This window comes from Balaenoptera acutorostrata, chromosome 1 (genome assembly GCF_949987535.1).
Source record: "Balaenoptera acutorostrata chromosome 1, mBalAcu1.1, whole genome shotgun sequence".
Classification (NCBI taxonomy): domain Eukaryota; kingdom Metazoa; phylum Chordata; class Mammalia; order Artiodactyla; family Balaenopteridae; genus Balaenoptera; species Balaenoptera acutorostrata.
In genome coordinates this window covers 171,152,381-171,176,214 of record NC_080064.1, presented here as the reverse complement: position 1 = coordinate 171,176,214, position 23,834 = coordinate 171,152,381, and the positions used below count along the sequence as shown (strand labels likewise).

Below are 23,834 nucleotides of genomic sequence, written 5' to 3'. Positions count from 1 at the left end.
ATGTATAATCCTTTTAATATGCTGCTGATTGGTTTGTTAGTGTTTTGTTGAGAATTTTTGCATGTGTATTAACTGGGAGTATTGGTGTATAGTTTTCTTGCAGTGTCTTTGCATGATTTTGGAATCAGGGTAATGCTGTCTTCACAGAATGAGTCAGGAAGTATTCACTCCTCTACAGTTTCTTGGAATAGTTTGAGAAGGACTGGCATTATTTCTCCTTTAAATGTTTGAAGAATTCTCTAGTGAAGCTATCTGGTCTAGGGCTTTTCTTTATTGGTTTTTTGACTACTTTGTCCTTATTACTTCTTATTAGTTTTAGGTCTATTCAAAATTTCTATTTCTACTGGAGTCATTTTGGCAGTTTGTACATTTTTAGGAATTTTTCCAATACACATAGGTTACCCACTTTATTAGTGTACAGGTGTTCATATTATTCTCATAATTCTTTTTATTTCTGTAAAGTCAGTAGTAATGTTTTTCACTTGTGATTTTAATATTTGCTTTTTCTCTTTTTCTTAGTCAATCTACTTAAAAGTTTGTCAATTTTGTTGATCTTTTCAAACAATGAACTATTTTTGGTTTTATTGACTTTCTCTATTGTTTTTCTATTGTCTATTTCATGTATATCCACTCTAATCTTTATGCCCAAAATTGGCTAACCTAGATGAAGTGATGAAATTCACTGCATGAAGATATAACAGTCTTAAATTTGGGTGCACCTAAGAACAGAACTTTAAGTTTCAAGTAAAGAAAAAGTGATAGAACTGAAAGAGAATTAGTCAACACCACAATTATAGTTCAGGATTTTACTTATCCTCTCTTAGTAATTGATAAAAGCAAGCTGTCAAACAATCAGTAAGGATGTAGAATACTTAAAACTATTAACCCACTTGATCTAATTGACAATTATAGAACACTGTATATAATGAGAAGAATACACATTATTTCAAATGCACATGAAACACTCATCAACATAAACCATATTTTCTTCATAAAACAAATCTCAATAGATTTAAATTATTTAAAATTAAACAAAGTATGTTCCTTAATGTTCTTTAACAACAACAAAATTAGACTAGAGATGTAAACAGAAAGACAACTAAAAAATCTCCAAATATTGTAAATCAAACAACACACTTCAATAAACCATAGGGTCATAGAAGGAATCACAAGGAAAATTAGAAAACATTTTGAAATAAAAATTAAATCATAATATGACATAACAAAACTTACCTGATGTAGCTAGGGCAGTGCTTAGAGGTAGTAAAAATATAGCACTACAAGCTCATATTATAAAAGAAAGGATTCAAATCTAATAAGTTTTCAAGATAATTGGCTAAAAGGAAGAGCTAATTTATAAAACAAGGTAAAAGGAATAGAAAAAATAAAGAAAATAATCCATCAACTTAATGCCAATGAATTCAACAATTAGACAAAATTTTTAAATTCCTTGAAACACAGATAAACTACAAAATCTCACTAAAAAGAAACAGATAATAAGAGGTACCGTACATCCACTAAATAAATTGAATTTCTTTACTCTAGGTTCAGATGGCTTCACAGGACATTCTATCAACATTTAAAGAAGAAATAAGAGCAATTCTATGCAAACTTTTCCATAAAATAGAAGAGGGAACACCACTTATTTTTGGATTATCCTGATTCTAAAAGCAGATAGTACATGAAAAGAAAAATATAGCCCAATATTTCCTATGATTATAAATGCAAAATCCTTAACAAAATACTAAAATAATCTAGCAATATATAAAAAAGATAATATACCATGATTGTTTAGAGGTTTACCACAGGCATGCAAGTGAAAATCAATCAATGTGAGTCAATGTATTAATAAACTAAGGTAGAAACATCACATAGTTATCTCAATGAATGCAGAAAAAAAGCATTCGACAAAATCCAGCATTTATTCATAATAAAAATGTTCATGAAATAGAAACAGCAGACAATTTTGTCAACCTGAGAGATGGCATGCATAAAAAAAACCTACAGCTAATATCATAATCAGAAGGGGAAATGTAAATTCTATCTCCCCCAAATTAGTAATAATTAAATATCTGTTCTCACCATCTCTATACAACATTGTTCTGGCAATCCTAGTCAATGCAATAAGGTAAGAAAAAGAAGAAATAAAAGGCATACAAGTTGGAAATAGATGACATGATCATCTATGTAGACTACCTCCTAAAAAAAAAGGTACTAAAACTATTAAGTACATTCAAACCCGATAAACTAGTGACATACACATAAAACCTCCACTAAAGACCTATTTACCTCAGTTTCCTCAGTTTCTTTTACTCAGTACCTAATGCCTGACTTTCAACAAAAAGTTATAAGACATATTAAAAGATAAAAAATATATTTTCAAGATGCAGAGCAAGCCTCAAATATGGCAGAGAGAGATGTTGGAATTATGAGAACAGGAATTTGAAGCAACTATGATCAATATACTAAAGGCTTTAGTAGAAAAAGTTGACTATATGCAAGAACAGATGGATAATACAAGTAGATAAATGGAATCTCTAAGAAAGCATCAAAGGAAATGCTAGCAATCAAAAACACCATCACAGAAATTAAGAATGCTTTTGATAGGCACACCAATAGAACACAGCCAAGGACAGAATCAGTGAGCTTGAAGAAATGTTAATAGAAACTTTCAAAACTGAAATGCAAAGAGAAAAAAGAATAAAAGAGAACAGAATATCCAAGAATTGTGAGACAATTATAAAAGATGTAATGTATGTGTAATGGGAATATGAGGAGAGAGAGAATGGAACAAAAGAAATATTTGAAGCAATAACAGTATTCCAAAATTAGTGCTAGGCACCATACTACAGGTCCTGGAAGTTCAGAGAATATCAGTCTAGATAAGTACCCCCAAATCTACACTTAGCCATCGGTATAGCCATTTAACCTGAAGAAAATCAAAGACAAAGATAAAATCTTGAGAGAAGGCAGAAGTGGGTGTGTGTGCGTGCGCATGCGCACACACACAGCAAAAAACTTTATCTATAACGGTGCAAAGCTAAGAATTACATTGAATTTCTCTTCAGTAATCTTGCAAGCAATGAAAAATGGAGTGAAATACTTAGTGTTGAAAGACAAAAGCATCAACCCAGAATTCTGTATATAGCAAAATTATCCTTCAAAAATAAGGAAAAATAAAGACTTTCCCAGACAAAAAACTGACGCAATTTGTCACCAGGAGACCTACCTTGCAAAAACTGTTAAAAGAAATTCATCAAAAAGAAGGCAAATGATATAGGTCAGAAACTTAGATTTACATAAAGAAAGGAAGTGTATTAAAGAAGGAATACACGAAGATTAAATATTTTTTTCCATATTCTTAGTTAAAATAATTAGACAAAAGTTTGTTCATTTTGAGTTTATTTTTGTGTATGGTATTAGGGAGTGTTCTAATTTCAATCTTTTACATACAGCTGGTGAAGCAACCAACAAGGGATTAATCTCCAAAATATATAAGCAGCTCATGCAGCTCAATATCAAAAAAACAAACAACCCAATCAAAAAATGGGTGGAAGACCTAAATAGACATTTCTCCAAAGAAGACATACGGATAGCCAACAAACACATTAAAATATGCTCAACATTAATTATTAGAGAAATGCAAATCAAAACTAAAATGAGGTATCACCTCACACCGGTCAGAATGGCCATTATCAAAAAATCTACAAACAATAAATGCTGGAGAGGGTCTGGAGAAAAGGAAACCCTCATGCATTGTTGGTGGGAATGTAAATTGATACAGCCATTATGAAGAACAGTACGGAGGTTCTTAAAAAACTAAAAATAGAATTACCATATGACCTAGCAATCCCACTACTGGGCATATACCCTGAGAAAACCACAATTCAAAAAGACACATGCACCTCAAGGTTCTCTGCAGCACTATTTATAACAGCCAGGACATGGAAGCAACCTAAATGTCCATTAACAGAGGAATGGATAAAGAAGATGTGGTACATATATACAATGGAATATTACTCAGCCATAAAAAGGAACGAAATTGGGTCATTTGTAGAGATATGTATGGACCTAGAGACTGTCCTACAAAGTGAAGTAAGTCAGAAAGAGAAAAACAAATGTTGTATATTAATGCATATATGTGGAATCTGAAAAAATTGGTATAGACGATCTTATTTACAAAGCAGAAATAGAGACACAGATGTAGAGAACAAACGTATAGATACCAAGGGGGAAAGAGGGAATGGGACAAATTGGGAGATTGGGATTGACATATATACACTATTGATACTATGTATAAAATAGATAACTAATGAGAACCTACTGTATAGCACAGGGAACTCTACTCAATGCTCTGTGGTGACCTAAATGAGAAGGAAATCCAAAAAAGAGGGGATATATTTATACATATAGCTGATTCACTTTGCTGTAAAGTATAAACTAACACAATATCGTAAAGCAACCATACTCCAATAGAAAAAAAAAAGTTTGTCATGGGACTTCCCTGGTGGTCCATTGGTTAAGACTCTGTGCTCCCAATGCAGGGAGCACGCGTTCGATCCCTGGTCAGGGAACTAAGAGCCTGAAGCTGCATAACGCAGCCAAAAAAAAAGGTTTGTTCAAAATAATAATGCAACAATATATACAATAATTCCAGCTTATGGAAAAGTGACATTAATGACAGCAATGTTATAAGGAAGTTGTACTATCCATGAAGTGGTATAGTATTACTTGAAAAAGGCCTTGAATTAGTTATAAATATAGACTGCAAACTCTAAGGTCAAGCACTAAAAAAATTTAAAAGAAGTGTAAATGATAAGTTAAGAGAGAAGGAAAAATGCAGTCTTAGAAAACGCTCCCTTAAAACCAAGCAAGTCAGAAAAAAAGTAAAAAGTGGAAAAGAAAAGAGGATACAAAGAACAGGACAATGAATAGAAAATAATTTCAACTATTAATTCAATGAACAGATATTAATTCAACTATGTCAATGTCACTTTAAATGTCAATGTCTAAAAACAACTAAAAGACAAAGACTGTCAGAGCGGATTAAAAAACAAGACCCAACCATAAGTTATCTATAAGAAATCCACTTTAAATATAGACACATAGAGATTAAAAGTGAGGGGATACCTATTTAAATCTTCTGCCCATTTTTTGATTGGGTTGTTTGTTTTTTTGATATTGAACTACATGAGCTGTTTGTACATTTTGGAGATTAATTCCTTGCCAGTCATATCATTTGCAAATATTTTCTCCCATTTTGCAGGTTGTCTTCGTTTTGTGTATGGTATCCTTTGCTGTGCAAAACCTTTTAAGTTTAATTAGGTCCCATTTGTTTATTATTATTTTTTCCATTACTCTAGGAGATGAATCCAAAAAGATATTGCTCAAACAGTGTGCTGCCTACGTTTTCCTCTAGGATTTTTCTAGTATCTGGTCTTACATTTAGGTCTTTAATCCATTTTGAGTTTATTTTTGTGTATGGTGTTAGAGAATGTTCTCATTTCATTCTTTTACATGTAGCTGTCCAAAGAAGACACACAGATGGCCAAAAGGCACATGAAAAGATGCTCAACATCACTAATTAGTAGAGAAATGCAAATCAAAACTACAATGAGGTACCACCTCACACTGCTCAAAATGGCCAACATCAAAAAGTCTACACATAATAAATGCTGGAGAGGGTGTGGAAAAAAAGGAACCCTTCTTCACTGTTGGCAGGAATGTAAATTGGTGCAGCCACTATGGAGAACAGTATGGAGGCTTCTTAAAAACTAAAAATAGAGCTACCATATGATCCTGCAATCCCACTCCCAGGCATATATCCAGAGAAAGTCATAATTCAAAAAGATACATGAGGTTCATAGCATCACTATTCACAATAGACAAGACATGAAAGCAACCTGAATGTCCATCGACAGATGAATGGATAAAGAAGATGTGGTGTATACATATACAATGGAATATTGCTCAGCCATAAAAAAGAATGAAATAATGCCATTTGCAGCAACATAGATGGACCTAGAGATTATCATACTAAGTGAAGTAACATAAGCCAGACAGTGAAAGATAAATATCATATGATATCGCTTATATGTGGAACCTAAAAAAAAAAAAAAAGTTACAAATGAACTTATTTCCAAAACAGATATTTCCAAAACAGAAAGACACTCACAGACATAGAAAACAAACTTATGGTTACCAAACGGGAAAGGGGTGGGGGAAGAGATAAATTATGAGGTTGGCATTAACACTACTGCATATAAAATAGATAACCAACAAGAATCTACTGTATAGCACAGGGAACTATACTCAATACTTTGTAATAACCTATAAGGGAAGAGTATCTGAAGACAAAAAAAATATACATATGTATAAATGAATTGCTGGGCTGTACACCTGAAGCTAACAGGATATTGTAAATCAACTGTACTTCTATAAAAACAAAAAAACTAATGTGATCTAAGACTGCATTAATTGCAGGTTAAAAAATAAGTAAGGGAAACAATGGTAACACTTATCAAAAGAAAGCTGGAGTAGCTATATTAATTTCAGACAGAGCCGACTTCAGAGTAATGAAAATTATCACAGATAAAAAGAGACATTACATAATGATAAAGGGGTTAATTCTCCAAAAAGACGTAACAATGCTTAATGTGTACGCATGTAACAAGAGAGTTTCAAAATACAATGGACAAAAACTGATAGAACTGCAAGGAGAAATAGATTATTACAGTTGGAGACTTTAACATCCCTTTATCAGTAATTGACAGATCCAGCAGGCAGAAAATTAGTAAGGACTGAAAAGCACCATCAGCCAACTGGATCTAACTGATATTTATAGACTACCTTCTCCAACAACAGTAGCAATACACATTCTTCTTAAGCTCACAGAACATTCACCAAGACAAACCATATTCTAGGCCATAAAACACACCTTAAAAAATTTAAAAGAACAGAAATCATACAAAGGTATGCTCTCAAACCACAACAGAATTAAATTGGCAATCAATAAGTTAAAGATATCTGGAAAAACTCCAAATACTTAGAGATTAAATAATATAGTTCTAAATAACATATAGGTCAAATAAGATGTCTTAAGAAAAATTTAAATATATTTTTAACCAAATAAAAATGAAAATACAACTTATCAAAATTTGTGGGATGCAGTTAAAAAAAGTATATATAGGAAAACGTATAGCATTGAATCATACATTTGAAAAGAAAGATCTAAAAACAATAATCTACACTTCCAGTTTAGGAAACCAGAAATAGACGAGCAAATAAAATCTGAAATAAGGAGAAGAAAATAAATAAAAATGAGAGCATAAATCCATAAATTTGAAAATTGAAAACTGATAGAGAAAATCACCAAAATCACAAGCTGGCTCTTTCAAAAGATCAACAAAGTTGATGAACATCTGCCACATTAAGAAAGAAATTGCATTTCTATCAGGCCTTCTGGCATTTCTAATAGTGTTTTGTGCACATAAATGCTATTTGGTGCAAAAATTTTACTTTTTATGTTGGAGATCATACTATTGTTCATTATGCCAAAACTGACTTCTCCCATTTAATATTTACGTGTTGAAATCTACTTAGCTCAAAATTATAATTGTCTCTGTTTACTTTTTGTGACATTTGACTGTTAAACCTCTATTCATCCTCTTATTTTTTCCACTTTTCTGTGTAATTTTGTTTTAGGTGAGATTCTTGTACAGAACATCTAGTTATATTTTGTTTTTAACCCACTTGAGGGCTTTTACAGCTTAAACCATTTGCATTTCATATCACAACTAACGTTAGTTTTGACAGCTGTCTGTGTTCTTTTATATCCTCAGTGCAATGCCTCACAATCAACAGAAGAGAGTAATTTTAAAGTTAAACTGTCAGAACATTTGGTAGATATTTGTGGCTCATCTTTCTTTGACCTGAAGTTTTAGACTGAACCACCATTTGAGTAGGACAAGGAGAATATCAACATGAAGCTACCTAGAAGCATCTTTTTAGCTTCTCTCTCTTCTTTGTTAGTGTTCATGTTATACTTGTCTAACTTTGCTTTACTTATGAAAACAATAACAATCACTAACATTGGCATGACTGCCATCAATCACCAAACTCCTCATGCTGAGTTTTTCAACCAGAAAATAGAGAGTCATGATTCAGTCAGAAAAGTGCCACTGCAACTTTTTAAATAATACTTCACAAAGGACCTTGACACACCTTACAAAAATGTGTCCTCAAACCAACTCCCATTCCTGACCATGGATATTTTTTAATACTCAATCATAGCTCTCAGTGTTCTCATACCTTCCCTCCCCCTGTGTCTCTCTCCCTAAGTCTCCTCCCCCCTTTCCCATTTATTTTCTCATTCCTCTCCTTTTTATAGAGGAAATCCATTCCCACAACTTTAAATTAATTGAATTTCCTTATTGATTCTTGCTCTCATTTCCAAATGTTAGTGCTGTATTTCTAGCCCTGAAATAATTCCATTTAAAATTAAATTATTACAAAAACCAGCAATAATCCTCCCCCACTTCCCCAGGATTGTCAGACTGGATTACTAATTCTTACTTCTTTAAAATATCTATAGAATTCACATTTCTTTTTCCTTCCTCATTGCCTTTATTCTGTTTCATTGGACTCTACCGCTTAACACTTGTATCATTGCAGCAATCTCTAAATCAGATTCTCTTTTCCAAACTCTTCTGCCTAAGTCTATACCAACAAACTTGAAAAGGTCCAATCATCTTATGTCATTCCCCTACTTCAGGATTTATAATTCTGGTGAGTAGGTGGATCAATCAAACATGAGCTAAATTTTCAAGAAATGATATCAAATTAACAGGCTCAATTCTCCATTTTCTGCATCTACCATAAATTGCTGGTTCTTCCCAGCTTCAGAATTATTTCATGCACTTCAATCATAATGACTTTATTTCTTCTTAAACTTGTCTCCCCTCTAAAATGTCACATTCCCATCAATTCCAAGCCTATATTTCCTTCAAATGCATTCTTTTTTCCATGAATATTTCCAAATTAGGGGGATCATGTCTTAGACATGGAGCTAAATGAGCTTTAGAGTAAAGGCTAAAGAAAAACAATGAAGAAGAAAAAACAAAACAAAAAACAATACCAGATGGACGCATGGCTCTACATAAAGGAATGGAGAGTGCTACTAGTAGTAAATATAAAGCATTTTTCAGCACATTAAAATATAATTGTCTAAAGCTAAAGAGAATTATAATGTATTGTGATGTTTATAACATGTGAAAGTAAAATATATGAAAATGATAGCATAAAGAATGGAAGGGGAAACAAATATGCTATTGAAAGTGAAATGTTTATAATATTAACTGAAGGTACAGTGTGATAAGTTAAGTATATGGAAAACTCTAAAACAATCTCAAGAGAAGAAAACAAAGGAGTATAGCTAATGACACAATAGCTCAGATAAAATGGAATCATAAAAATATTCAATAAATCCAAAAGAACGCAGATAAAGAAACAAATAAAAAACAAACTGCAAGATGGCAGATTTCAACCCAACTATGTCAATAATCGAATTAAATAAAAATGGGCTGCACATTCCATTAAAAGTCATATATTGGCTTCCCTGGTGGCGCAGTGGTTGAGAAACTGCCTGCCAATGCAGGGGACACGGGTTCGAGCCCTGGTCTGGGAAGATCCCACATGCCATGGAGCAACTAGGTCCGTGAGCCACAATTGCTGAGCCTGCGCGTCTGGAGCCTGTGTTCCGCAACAAGAGAGGCCACGATAGTGAGAGGTCCGCGCACCGCGATGAAGAGTGGCCCCCACTTGCCGCAACTAGAGAAAGCCCTCGCACAAAAACGAAGACCCAACACAGCCAAAAAAAAAAAAAAAAAAAAAAAAGTCATATATTATCTAATGAATAAGAAAAAAATCAAGGTATGGTACAGTGACTAAGGTGGCTGTGTGTTCATCTTCCTCCTCCTCCCATGGGTCCAGATCCCCTGATGGTATCCAACTGTGCTGAAGTCTGGCTGGTGTCAACTGTCTCCACAATGCCCCCTGCCCCCCAACCAAGAAACCTGCTCAGGCTGGGGGAAGCAAAAAAGTGGAGTAGAAAAAGAAGATTATTGGAGACAAACTTTTGGTCTAAAGAACAAGAAAGGAGCAAAGCAACAAAAGTTTATCAAGGCTGTCACTCATCAAGTTCAATTTGGTCAACAAAATCCACATCAGGTAGCATAAAGGGAAGCCAAAGAGAAACTGAAGAAAGATGACAAGAAGTAAGAATTGCAAGAGCTAAATGAGCTATTCAAACCTGTAGTTGCCGCTCAAAAACTAAGTAAAGGTGCAGATCCTGAATCTGTGGTACGTGCATGGGCAGAGCACTAAAGGAGATAAGTATAAGTTCTCTCATGACTTGACTGTGGTGAGAAAATGTGATGCAAGCAGTGAAGAACTTGAAAAGTATACTACAGTTAATTGGGATGAGAAAAAAACTGGAAGAAGCAGTGAGTAACAAGCACAGTGAAGCAGAAAAGAAAAACTCCTAAACTGTTAGTGTGCAGACATTTCTTTGAAGCTACTGAAAACAACAGATATGGCTGGCTTTGGATATGCCATGGAGGGGGAGATATTTGCATGTATCATGATACACTTCCTCCTGGATTTGTATTGTATTGTATTTATATTGTATTGTATATTTTTATCTTTTATGAAAAGAAAGAAGAGAAAGAACAGAGAATTTCATTAGAAGATCTAATTGAAAAAGTGTTCTGCCCTAGGTCCAAATGCTGCCAAAATAACTCCAGAATCTTTTCTTATATGCAAGGAAAAAACAAGAAGAGATTGATAAACTTAAGCAAGAAATGGAAAGAAGGAAAGCAGACTTCAAAACAGGGTAGGCACTAGTTTTCAGTAGTTGTGAGATGTTTGAATTTCATCCTGAGCTGATGATAATGAGGAGGAAGCAGACGATACTTGTTACACCCAGGGAACAGGTGGAGATGAGGCTGATGATTCAATGAGCGATGTAGATGAGACAGGTATTACTGTAGCCAGTCTTGAAAGATTTCAGTACACATTCTTCAGAAAGAGATAAAAACAAATTAAGCAAAGCTTACAGAGGTAGGGCTAAAAATGGCAAAAGAAGTGATTTGGAAGAAGACAATGAAGGGAAGGGACAGAAAAATGGAGCCATCGATGCTATTCCTATTGATGAAAACCTTTTTGGGGTAAGATGTGGATGATCTAAAAGAACTTAAACACACTTGATTTAGAAGAATGACATCATACAAGTCAGTGAAAAAATTAAGCCAGCTCAGCATGGTTGAAATTGACTACATTAATTTTTCCACCTAGAATTCTTCAATAGGATGTTTATTTTCCATGCAGATTCCGGTGGGCTTACTTGCCTCCAAAAAAGGAATATTCTCGGGCTTCCCTGGTGGCGCAGTGGTTGAGAATCTGCCTGCCAATGCAGGGGACACGGGTTCGAGCCCTGGTCTGGGAAGATCCCACATGCCACGGAGCAACTGGGCCCGTGAGCCACAATTACTGAGCCTGCGCGTCTGGAGCCTGTGCTCCGCAACAAGAGAGGCCGCGATGGTGAGAGGCCCGCGCACCATGATGAAGAGTGGTCCCCACTTGCCACAACTAGAGAAAGCCCTCGCACAGAAACGAAGACTCAACACAGTCATAAATAAATAAATAAATAAGTAAATAAAAGAACGTGAATTTCTAAAAAAAAAAAGAAAAAAAAAAAGGAATATTCTCCCTAACTCCTGTATTCTGACTTTGGCTACATCTCATAGTAAGTTCAGAGTAGTTCATGATAAACTGAAAATGATTGATTGTTCTAACTGTCCACTCAGGTAGGAAGTGTAATTGCCCTTCAAGCTCCTGATTTTCATTGGGCATGTATTATTACAAGGACAACATAAATGTAAATTTAAAATACCCTTCATTTAACACAGTTTTTAATGAGTGATTTCATTTCTTTTGTATTTATATGTTTAAAAGACTGACTAGGGCTTCCCTGGTGGTGCAGTGGTTAAGAATCCACCTACCAATGCAGGGGACACGGGTTCGAGCCCTGGTCCGGGAAGATCCCACATGCCTCGGAGCAACTAAGGCCATGTGCCACAACTACTGAGCCTGCGCTCTAGAGCTCGCGAGCTACAATTACTGAAGCCTGTGAGTCTAGAGTCTGTGTTCCACAACAAGAGAAGCCACCACAATGAGAAGCCCGCGCACCACAATGAAGAGCAGCCCCCGCTCACCACAACTAGAGAAAGCTCGCACGCAGCAACGAAGACCCAAGGCAGCCAAAAATAAATAAATAAATTTATTAAAAAAAAAAAAAAGGACTGCCTAAAATATGAGCACTGTACTTCATAAAGAAAACCACAGATTTAGTATTGTATATCTTTGGACAATCTGATGGCAATTTAAAATGGAACTTCTTAAATCTCACAGGATTAGCTGCAGTAACCTATGTTTAATTTTTTTGTTGTTGTTAATAACGTTGTAAATAAAATCCTCATACATTAAATCCAAAAAAAAGCAAGAATCAACTATATCATGTCTAAGAGAAAATACACTTAAATATAATGATATAGGTTAAAAATAACAAGATGGTAAAAATATACAAATTCAAAAGAAAGCTGGAGTACTTATATTAATGCCAGATAAAGTAGATTTCAAAACAAAGATTAATGCTATGAATATAAAAGAACACTTCATAATGAAAAAGGGGTAGATTCACTAAGAAGACATAGCAATCCTAAATGTGTATGCAACTAACAATGAAGCTTCAAAATTCAAGAAGCAGATCTAAAAAGAGAAACAAGCAAATCCACAATTATAGCTAAAGACTTCAATGATCCTTTTTCAGTAACTGATAGAACAAGTAGACATAAAATCAATAATAATATAGGGGACATAAACAACACTGTCAATCATCTTGACCTAATGGATACTGGTAGAATATCTTATGCAATATAAGTAGAATACACATTTTTTTCAAGTGTGTATGAAACATACACCAAGATAAACCATTTTATCGACCATAAAACAAATCTCAATAAATTTTAAAGGCTTAATATCATATGAAATATGTTTTCCAACCATAGATAAGTAGGAATCAATAACAGAAAGATGTCTGAAAAATCCATATATTTGGAAATTGTGAACAACACTCTCCTGAATAATCCCTGAGTTAAGAAGGAATCACAAGAAGAACTAAAAATATTTTGAAATGAAAAGACAACAATATCAAAATTCGCAAAGCATGGCTAACTGTCCTTAGATAGAAACACAGCATTAAGTGCTTATGTCAGAAAAAAGAGAAAGGTCTCAAGCCAATAATCTTAGCTTTCTCCTAAAGAAGATAGAGAAAGAAAAGCAACATCAACTCAAAAGAAGCAGAATAAAGATGAGAATTAATGACTTTGAACACAGAAAAACAATATACCAATATCAGGAATAAAAGAAGTCATCACTACATATACAACAAACACTATAAAGATATAAAGAGAATATTGCAAACATTTTTAAGCCAATAAATTAGCAAACTTAGATGACAAATTCCTTGAAAGCCATAAAATTCCAAAACTCAATCAAGAAAAAACAGATAACCAGAATAGTCCCTTAACTATTCAAGAATAACCAGAATAGTCCCTTAACTATTCAAGAATTAAGTTCATAGTTAACAAACCTCCCAACAATGAGAAAACTCTAGGCCCAAGGGGCTTTACTGGTAAATTCTACCAAAGATTTAAGGAACATTTAATATAAATTCTACAGAAACAATTCCGTACAATTGAAGAGGACGGCATACTTCTCACCTCATTTTAAAAAGGTAAACATGATCCTGAAATGAAAACCATACAAAGACATTCTAAGAAAAGAAGATGACGCCTCAGTATCATGAATGATTTAAGCATGCAAAGAACCCTTTAAAAAACACATTGCATCAAATCTAGCAATACATAATAAGGATAATGTCATAAGTAAGCAGATTTTCCCCCAGGAATAGAAGGTTCATTTAACATTAGAAAAACAATCAATACAATTCACCATTTTAACAGAATATAAAGGAGAAAAACCATATGATCATCGCAATAGATGCAAAAAACTTTTTATAAAATTCAACACTTATTCATGATAAAAACTGTTACCATACTAGGAATAGAAGGAACTTCCCCAACCCAATAAAGGAGGTATTAAAAACCCTACACTTAGATCAAAGTTTTATAACTTGTTATACTGAAATAATTTTAGGCTTAGAAAAGACTTAGAAAAATAGTACAAATAGTTCCCATATACCCTTTACACACCTTCCCCTGATGCTAATACATAGCATAGTACAGTTATCAAAACTAATAAATTAAATTGGTACAAAAGTATTAACTACCAAATTTATTTAGATTTCACCAGTTTTTCCACTTATGGCCCTTTTCTATTCCAAAATCCAATCTAGAATCCCACATTGCATTTAGTCATCATGCCACCTTAGTCTCTTCCAATCTGTGAAAGTTCCACAATCATTCCTTGCCTTTCATGAAGCTGACACTTTTGAGGGTTTCTTAGGTTTTCTCATGATTATACTGAGGTTATGCATTTTGAGGAAAAATAGTACAAAAGTGATACAGCCTTCTCAGGGCATCATATCATGGGTTATAATGATTTCAGTGTCTTATTACTGGTGATATTAATCTTGATCACTTGGTTTAAGACTGTTTGCCAGGGCTTTTTACTGTAAAATTACTCCTTTAATCTTTGTAAATAAGTATCTGGGGGAAAGATACGTTGACACTATGCAAATACCCTCCTTCTTAAACTTTTGCCCACTAATTTTAACATTCATTGGTGAATCTTGCATACAGCAATTTTTATTCTGGTGTTTTAATGGTAATTTTCTATTTCCCTGATTCCTTCTACATTTATTAACTGGAATTCACCTATAATGAAGACATGTCTCTTCTCAATATTTTATCTATTTGTTCAATCATTAATTTCTGCAGTATAGACTCATGGATATGTATCTTATATTTTTGGTCATATACAATATTTGTTTTGCTACTGAAATTGTTCCAGCTTTCACCACTGGGAATTATTTAAGGTTGGCTCCTGTGTCCTACAAACATGCACCTTTTTCCATCTACCTTTGTTTTTTTATTTTCTGGTACCACAGAATTCCTTGGGCTCTTCTTTCATTTTCCCCATCCCAGCTGTGGGATCAACTACTTCTCCAAATAACCTTGGTTCTTTTTACTGGAGAATGACGTTTAGTAATGAAGGTTTCAGTGCTAGATGTGATTAACGTCATATTTAATGGTAAAAAATGTTTTCTCCCTAAGATTAGAAACAAAGCCAGGATGTCAACTCTCATCATTTCTATTCCACTTTGTAGAAAGGTCCTACCCAATATAATAAGGCAAAAGAAATAAATAAAATACGTGCAGATTGAAAATGGAGTAAAACTTTTTATTTATAGAAGATATGATCTCCTATTTAGATAACCCTAAGTCACGTACAAAAAAAGCTACTAAAACTAATAGCTTGTAGCATACAAGGTCAATATACAAAAATCAATCCTATTTCTACTGGTAGCAAACAATATGGAAATGAAATTTAAAAATACCATCCACATCAGAAGACATGAAATACTTATGGATAAATTTAACAAAATATGGGTAAGAACTAAACACTGAAAATTATGAAATATTACTGAGAGTAATTAAAGAAGACCTAAATAAATGGAGACGTATAGCATGTTCAAATGCCAATTCTTCCCAAATTTTTCTATAAATTGAACATAATCTCACAGAAAATCCCAGCAGACTTTTTTGTAGACGCTGACAAACTGAGTATAAATCTTATATAGAAATTTAACTAGGTAAATTCATATTATAAAATATCCTACCAGAGAATCCTAAAGCTTGAAGATACTTCAAAGATCATAATTTTATGTGGGAGTAAAACAACTTGTCCATTTCCACACAAGAGGGAAGAAGCAGATCCAGGATGAGTATTTCCACCTTCCAGTATCAAGTTCTTTAGAGTGGTACATCATGATACTTGTCATTAAGATTAATTCACTTTTAACTTTGCCTAGGAAGAGATTTAGCTTTCCCCTAAAGATACCAGGATCTTTACATGTGCCTTCATCTCTAGGTTTGCCACAATATATAGAAAAATGGCCAATAATCATGTAATAAATCTATAAAAGTCATAAATGTCCCAAAGCACATTAGTAAAACTGTAATAAAAAATACCTGATCTTAGAGATGAATTAACCTTTTATGAATAAGTTACATGTTTTAAAGACATAGGACTCCTTAAAAACGTTTGAAAACACTAGAATTACAAATGAATTCATTAAAATAGCTACTGGCATTAGCATTCCTATAATTAATTCCTTCTTTGTTAGTGATACAATACAAACCCAAATAAAACCAATCGTATTTTCACATCCTTTTAGAAGGAGTCTCAAAATTTAAGCATGCTGCTATGACGCTGTTCTTCTTCAGGTGTGTGAAGATGGCTGAAAACATTAGTACCTTATCTGACACCCAGTATACTACCCACACCCCCAGAGTAAACCTGTAGCAGGCGTAAATGAGTGTAGAAACTTTGTGATTTTTGTGGTTGTGCTTCTTTATGCAAGATAGTTAACATCTTTGCTCAAATTAAGTAGCAACTATTTTTATCAACATACTAACAATTTAAACTCATTTCTTCACACATATCATCCAAAGCTGTGCTTTGGCAGCTCCTTCTCCTACCCTACTTGCTGGCTTCTCCAGTTCCATTCACCACAAGGGAGCTGCCTGGGTAGACATCTTAATAGTACCTTCGCTCTGGGCATGCTGAGCCCAGTGGAACAGTGACAGGATAAGCCTTGCTTCTTCACTGTGTGCTAAGTGGGTTCTCAGAGCGTTCTCTAGGTGATGCCAAACTACAATTTAACATGAAAAGCTGCATGCTGATGACGAAATCTTTGTAGCATATCTTACTCTCTGAATAGGACTGAAGAAAGTCCATGTTTTGCCCCTTCTTTAAGGTTAGCAGTGTCATACTGGTGCTCCACATTTGTCTCTTAAAGAAATTTTTCTTTCTGTCATATTTTGTTGTTGGTGGTTGTGGTCGAATCCTCCTTGGACAGGGTATATCAAAGGAATATTTAGTTGTGGCTTATAACTTTGTCTGCCAAAGAAAACCTCTGACCATATATTATTTCTAGGAGACATGCCAAGATCTTGATACTTTTCAGATTTCTTTTTCAGGTTCTTTTTCTTTTAATTTAATTTTATTTATTTTTTTATACAGCAGGTTCTTATTAGTTATCTATTTTATACATATTAGTGTATATATGTCAATCCCAGTCTCCCAATTTCAGGTTCTTTTATATTGCACTGACATGATAAACAGTACATAGTGCATTAGGGGCTATATATGGATGCAACTCATAAAGAATATCATCAGTGTTATAAAGTGGATGTGTACCTGTCTACATGAAGTTAATTAACACTGAGGAAACTTAAGAATGGTCACAAGCTTCTCATAAGATTTGAGAAGGATCCAATACTTACCTCAGTGCTTTATACATGGTAGAAACTCAGAAGTGTTTTTTTTTTTTAACATCTTTATTGGAGCATAATTACTTCACAATGGTGTGCTAGTTTCTGCTCTATAACAAAGTGAATCAGCTCTACATACACATATATCCCCATATCTCCTCTCTCTTGCATCTCCCTCCCACCCTCCCTATCCCACCCCTCTAGGTGGTCACAAAGCACCGAGCTGAAGAGATGTAAGTTTAATTGAAGTGAAGTTTGAGTAGAGGTATCGTAACATGGTGCAACTATTTTAAACACCTAGTTACAGGAAATGCTTACAAAATCACCATACTCCCTATTACTGTAACATAATACAAAAATGAAGTACTTGTCTCACTTCCTCATAACTCATATGATATCATTCTATCTTTAGGAATTAATAGAGAAGAATATTTGGCACAAAATAGACACTACATAAATGTTGACTGACATATGTTTTAGAGAAAAATATGGAAACCTGGAATAAATTGAAATGGAAGGACTAACTACACAAAATGACTAGATAAAAATTCTAAGCAAATGCTGAACTACATAAAAATTTCATAGTAAAATTTTTATATGAGCATTTGAAAATCAAAATATAAAAATCAGTGTCTATACTAACAATATCTGAAGTAGTAAAAATAAAATTAAAAAAATTTTAAAGATAGAACAAACACAATAATTTCCTGTTCCTAAACTTAAGTAAACACTGCAGTATTAAAAACAAGTACTAAGCAGATTACAGTAAAAATAAAATCATATAATTTGTAGCATCCATTCTCTGGGTCTTTAAGTTCTGTTTCAAATAACAGAGATGTTCCAAAGAAGACAAATACATTTATTACTTTGTTAAATATTAAAACTAAATTGCTTTAAATTCCTTTTAAAATAAGAAATTGTATAAATAAATATGAAGAGTTCACTTTAAAATGAAAGGCATAGAGACAAAGTTTTAAAATTATGATTGTTTTGCTAGTTAGTTTTCCTGAAGAATAACATAACATTGGTGCCTTTATTTTTTATGAATTAAGGAAATGATGAGAAGCAAACTAACAAATTATTGTGATAAAAAAGGAAAATTGTTTGATCACATTGAATAAAATTTCAAAATGCATTTTGGGAGTCAAAACTATCAAGAAAATTTTGTGCTAAGAAGTCCTATATTCAATTAAATGACTGAGTAAAAATGAAAAATATAATTACATCATTAACTTTTATTCACTTAAAAATTTTTTTGCTGTAAATTCATTTTAACCAAAATATATAAACACTATGCCATGAAGATAACCTACCTTTTTATCATACACATCTTGCCAGTTTACTCCAGAAAAGAAACTGTGTCTCATAATTTCTTTTGCATCATCTGGTCCTCCACCAAGGCTGTGAGGACAGAAATAAAATTAAATGAGTATAAAACGTTTATGTAAGCTGAATGCATAACTACAAAGTTTTTGTGAAATGTAATTTTCTATGTGTAAATAGTTCTTGTGATAAATAGCCATAAAAATAAAAAGCTTTTGTTGTAAGATCTAATTTTCCTAATATGCTATTAATAAGAACTAGCCTCAGGACAGTATGGTATTTGAAAAGAGCATAGGCTTTGGAGACAAACCTCAAACAGGCAACCGGCTTGGAAATTTATGAGGTATATGACAATAAAAAAGTTGCTTAATCTCAGTTTTCTCATCTGTATACTGGGATTAATAATACCAGCCTGGTGGATTATTGCAAGGATTAGAAATAACATTGAGTACCTAGCACAATAAATGGTAGCTATTGTCAATTCTATAAACCAAATTTATTTTAGAACGACTTTAGTCAAAATGCACCCTTGTTAACATAAATTCTGAAAAGACTAGATAATTACTTAGAAAAAACAATTTGGAGAGCATTGCTAACAGACAGAAACTCATGGACTATTTTCATATCTCAAATGAATTTTCACAGAAATGATAAATTTAATCTATGAAATATCACTGCAATGTAATATGCTATGCAAGTTTCAATATAAATTAAAAATTTAAAAATACTCCCACCCCATCTTTGAAGGTACTGTTATTCAACTGATACCTGACACAATCTGAAATTCAGGTGCTTTCTAGCTTTCTCAGTTTCATATAGTGCCTACTAGTCACTATGAAGAAAGGATGAGAGAAACAGAAAAAACAGAGAAGGAAGTAAGGTGGGAGGGAAAGAGGAAAAAGAGAAAAAAAGAAAGGACAGGGAAAGAAAAGAGGAAAAGAAAGGAAATCTATTTAAATCTGAATTTGATACAGCAAGTTTTATTTGATTTTACTCATCGTTAGGAATGATGTGTGCTGGTAAATGCTTAACAATAAGCTCTCTGAGGGAAATTATGCATATACAATATAATGCATTTTATATATATTATTATTTTTACTGATACAAGATGTGTGGAAGTAAAACATTATATAGTATTTCTAACCTCAAAATATATAAGCAAAATAGATAAGGAACCTCAAAAGCATAGATAAGAGTAAAATTTAACAACATTATTAAAGAGTGATGAGTTTTGAGTATTTTTTACCCGTGATTTTAATGTTCCTGATTTAACTGTAAGCTTATATAATTTAATTTTTAATAATGACTGTATTCAACAACCAGCTCACAAAATTTTTTAAATTTAACGATTGGTTATTCTAAGCTGGTACATTTCAACTCCCAACACAACACTGAGTAGGAAGAAACGCAAATAGGTCATAGAAAACAAACAATTATACAATTTTAATGAATTCTGGTTATTATTAGGTATAAGAAATACATGACTGGGAAGAATCCAGGATCCTCTGACACATTGTCAGAATGGAAAACAAAACAATTAGCTGATATCTGAATATCTGTAGTGATGATCCTATAGTTCCCACTATCTAGGTCTCCTATCTCAAGATTCATACAGAATAAACTACACTCCTGATATGGAACTTTTAGATTGGATCAGATCATAATAGTTACATGCATATTTGCAACTTTCAGACTGGCAAATCTATATTTAGTTAACACTCGGCACTTGACTCCCTGGCCTCACTCTTTTTCATTCTATTTCAAGTTGTATATGTCTCTCTCCTGGTAGAATGCAAATTCTTTGGAGGGGAGAGTTCGTATTGGATTATCCAAAAAGCGTTTCAAAGCTTGTGCTTAGGGAGCCAGAAAAGCAGAAACATCAAAACACAGGCTTCTGAAAAGAATTATTCAACATTTCAAAGTATGCATTAAAGTAGTATGCACAAGAAAAATCAGAAGTTCATTGTATTTTCGTACATTTATGTTATTGTTTATCTCAATACTGTTTTCAATCTTAATTATATATATGAGATGATGGATGAGGTAGGAGTTGGAATGGAGAACCGTAATCATTTTTGTAATTAAAAGGTTTTAATTCAGCTTCAGTTTTTCATTTTTATGTCGTCCCTCAATTCTCTAGCAATAGTTTGGCATTGGACATAGCCAGCATTTAATCTATATTTATCAAATACATATAAAATTAAAGTATCGGCCATGAATGCAATACAAAGACTAAGAATATAATCTTAGGCTGCCATTTTAGAAGTTGGTAAGATTCTTTAACACAAGCTTCTTCAAAGTGTGAAACTGTCAAAAATTTCAACATCAATGACTCCCTAATATACAATTTAAAACGTCAAAATTATATCAAAATATGATTTACATTAAGATATTTTTGTCTAAGAATACCAAATTTCCATATCAGAAAGCCAAACTAAAATCCTCAGCTACTATGGATTCTTCATAACGAGAAACAACATCTAATTCACATTTTCCTTGTGTTATTGAATGCAACATGAGGTCATGCTTTTCCTACAAAATTTGCATAGGAGGCTAAAGGAGATACTAATAGAATAATCATAAAGTAATGAAGAATAAGAAATGAAAGCAAGATGAGAGCTGACTCTTTGATAGAACTGATAGCAATTCGGTAAAGAGTATCAGAGAAATTCAGGCAGTATTTAAAATAGTTGAATAGGAATAATAAAGAGGTATACTATAGTGCTATCTTTGATTACATTTCCAAAGACTTTTCAGGGTCCTTTGTTGGCTCTTTCTCTTCTTTCTACCTCTTAAATTTTGACATTTCCCAAGACTATGTCCTAGGCCACCTTCTTTTTATATTCTACTCTTTTCACTATTCTCATGGCTCCAGCTACCTCCTAGGTATCTACAGATCCCAAATCCAAATATTCAGTTTTGTGTTTCTTTTTTTTAAATTAATTTTTATTGGAGTATAGTTGCTTTACAATGTTGTGTTAGTTTCTTCTGTACAGCAAAGTGAATCAGTTATACGTACACATATGTCCCCTTTTTTTAGATTTCCTTCCCATTTAGGTCACACAAAGCATTGAATAGAGTTCCCTGTGCTATACAGTAGGTTCACATTAGTTATCTCTTTTATACATAGTAGTGTATATATGTCAATCCCAATCTCCCAATTCATCCCACCCCATCCTTGCGCCCTTGGTATCCATAAGTTTGTGGATACCAAATCTGTGTCTTTATTTCTGCTTTGCAAATAAGTTCATCTTTGCTGGGAAAACTGGACAGCTACATGTGAAAGAATGAAATTAGAACACTCCCTAACACCATACACAAAAATAAACTCAAAATGCATTAAAGACCTAAATGTCAGGACGGACAGTATAAAACTCTTAGAGGAAAACATAGGCAGAACACTCCTTGACATAAATTGCAGCAAGATCTTTTCTGACCCACCTCCTAGAGTAATGAAAATAAAAACAAAAATAAACAAATGGGACCTAATGAAACTTAAAATCTTTTGCACAGCAAAGGAAACCATAAGCAAAACGAAAAGACAACCCTCAGAATGGGAGAAAATATTTGCAAATGAAGCAACGGACAAAGGATTAATCTCCAAAATATACAAACAGCTCATGCAGCTCAGTATCAAAAAAACAAACAACCCAATGAAAAAATGGGCAGAAGACCTAAATAGATATTTCTCTAAAGAAGACATACAGATGGCCAACAAACACATGAAAAGATGCTCAACATGACTAATTATTAGAGAAATGCAAATCAAAACTATGATGAGGTATCACCTCACACCAGTCAGAATGGCCATCATCAAAAAATCTACAAACAATAAATGCTGGAGAGGAGGTGGAGAAAAGGGAATCCTCTTACACTGCTGGTGGGAATGTAAACTGGTACAGCCACTATGGAGAACAGTATGGAGGTTCCTTAAAAAACTAAAAATAGAACTACCATATGACCCAGCAATCCCACTCTTGGACATATACCCAGAGAAAATCAGTTATTGTGTTTCTATTAAGCACTGGTACTATTTTCAGCTGCCTGCTTGACGTCTAGGTTTTCTATAGAAACCTCAGACTCGGTGTAGCAAAACTAATATCAACATCCACCTCATCAAGCCTCCTCCTTTGCCTGTACTCCTTCTCTGTTAATGATAACTCCATTCTCCAAACTAGTCATCCAAGTTGGAAACCTCAGAGGCATCCTGACTCCTTCCCCTTCCTCACCATTTCTATTTAATCATTCACAAAGTTCTATTTAGCACTCTTTACAACTGCTTTAGGAAGGACTCCATGTCTTATCTGGACAATTCCATATGTATTCTTAATTACTCTGCCTACCTGCCCCTGGCCCTTCACTGTTCTAATCTATCCATGACAAAGCTTCCTGAGTTACCTTTTCATAACACAGACCTGATTACACCAGCCCTTACTTTTAATAATTCAGTGGCTTCTCATCCCCTTCTGAATAAAGATTAAATATTTTCTAAGAAAGATAAGGTCCTTACAATCTAACATATTGGCTTCATCTGCCAATGTTACCCAACTCATATTCTACACTCCAGTTGCTGAACTTCTCAAATGCCATGTTCATTTGCAATTCTAGCTGTTATTTACATGTAAAATTCTCTTCATGAAAGCCACTGCAAATTCCAACTCCTTCATGAACCAGCTCAAGTGTTCCAATCCCCTTAACAGCTAATAATTTCAAAAGTATTTGTATGTAGTTTAACCTGAGCATCTGTGAATATATGTTTTGTGCCCCACATTATTCTATGAACAACTAGAGCAGAGATTATCCATCTTATTCATGCTTGCATTCCCAATATTTTAATGTAGCAGTGGAGGGGCTTGACATATCTACCTTAAAAGGAAATACCAGATAGTTAAAAATACCACATCTTCTCTTTAGACAATATCAACTTCTGGGTAG

At 33.6% G+C, this 23,834-nt stretch overlaps 1 protein-coding gene across 4 annotated transcripts in view; it reads right to left on the bottom strand.

Moving 5' to 3' along the window:
• AKT3 (AKT serine/threonine kinase 3) overlaps nt 1-23,834 on the bottom strand; it is a 392,608-nt gene that overhangs the window by 61,082 nt on the left and 307,692 nt on the right. For all 4 annotated transcript variants that reach the window (XM_057550146.1, XM_057550151.1, XM_057550143.1 and 1 more), the window contains one exon: nt 18,890-18,977. In XM_057550146.1, coding sequence (XP_057406129.1) covers nt 18,890-18,977 — 88 coding nt within the window. The remainder of the gene's footprint in view (nt 1-18,889; nt 18,978-23,834) is intronic.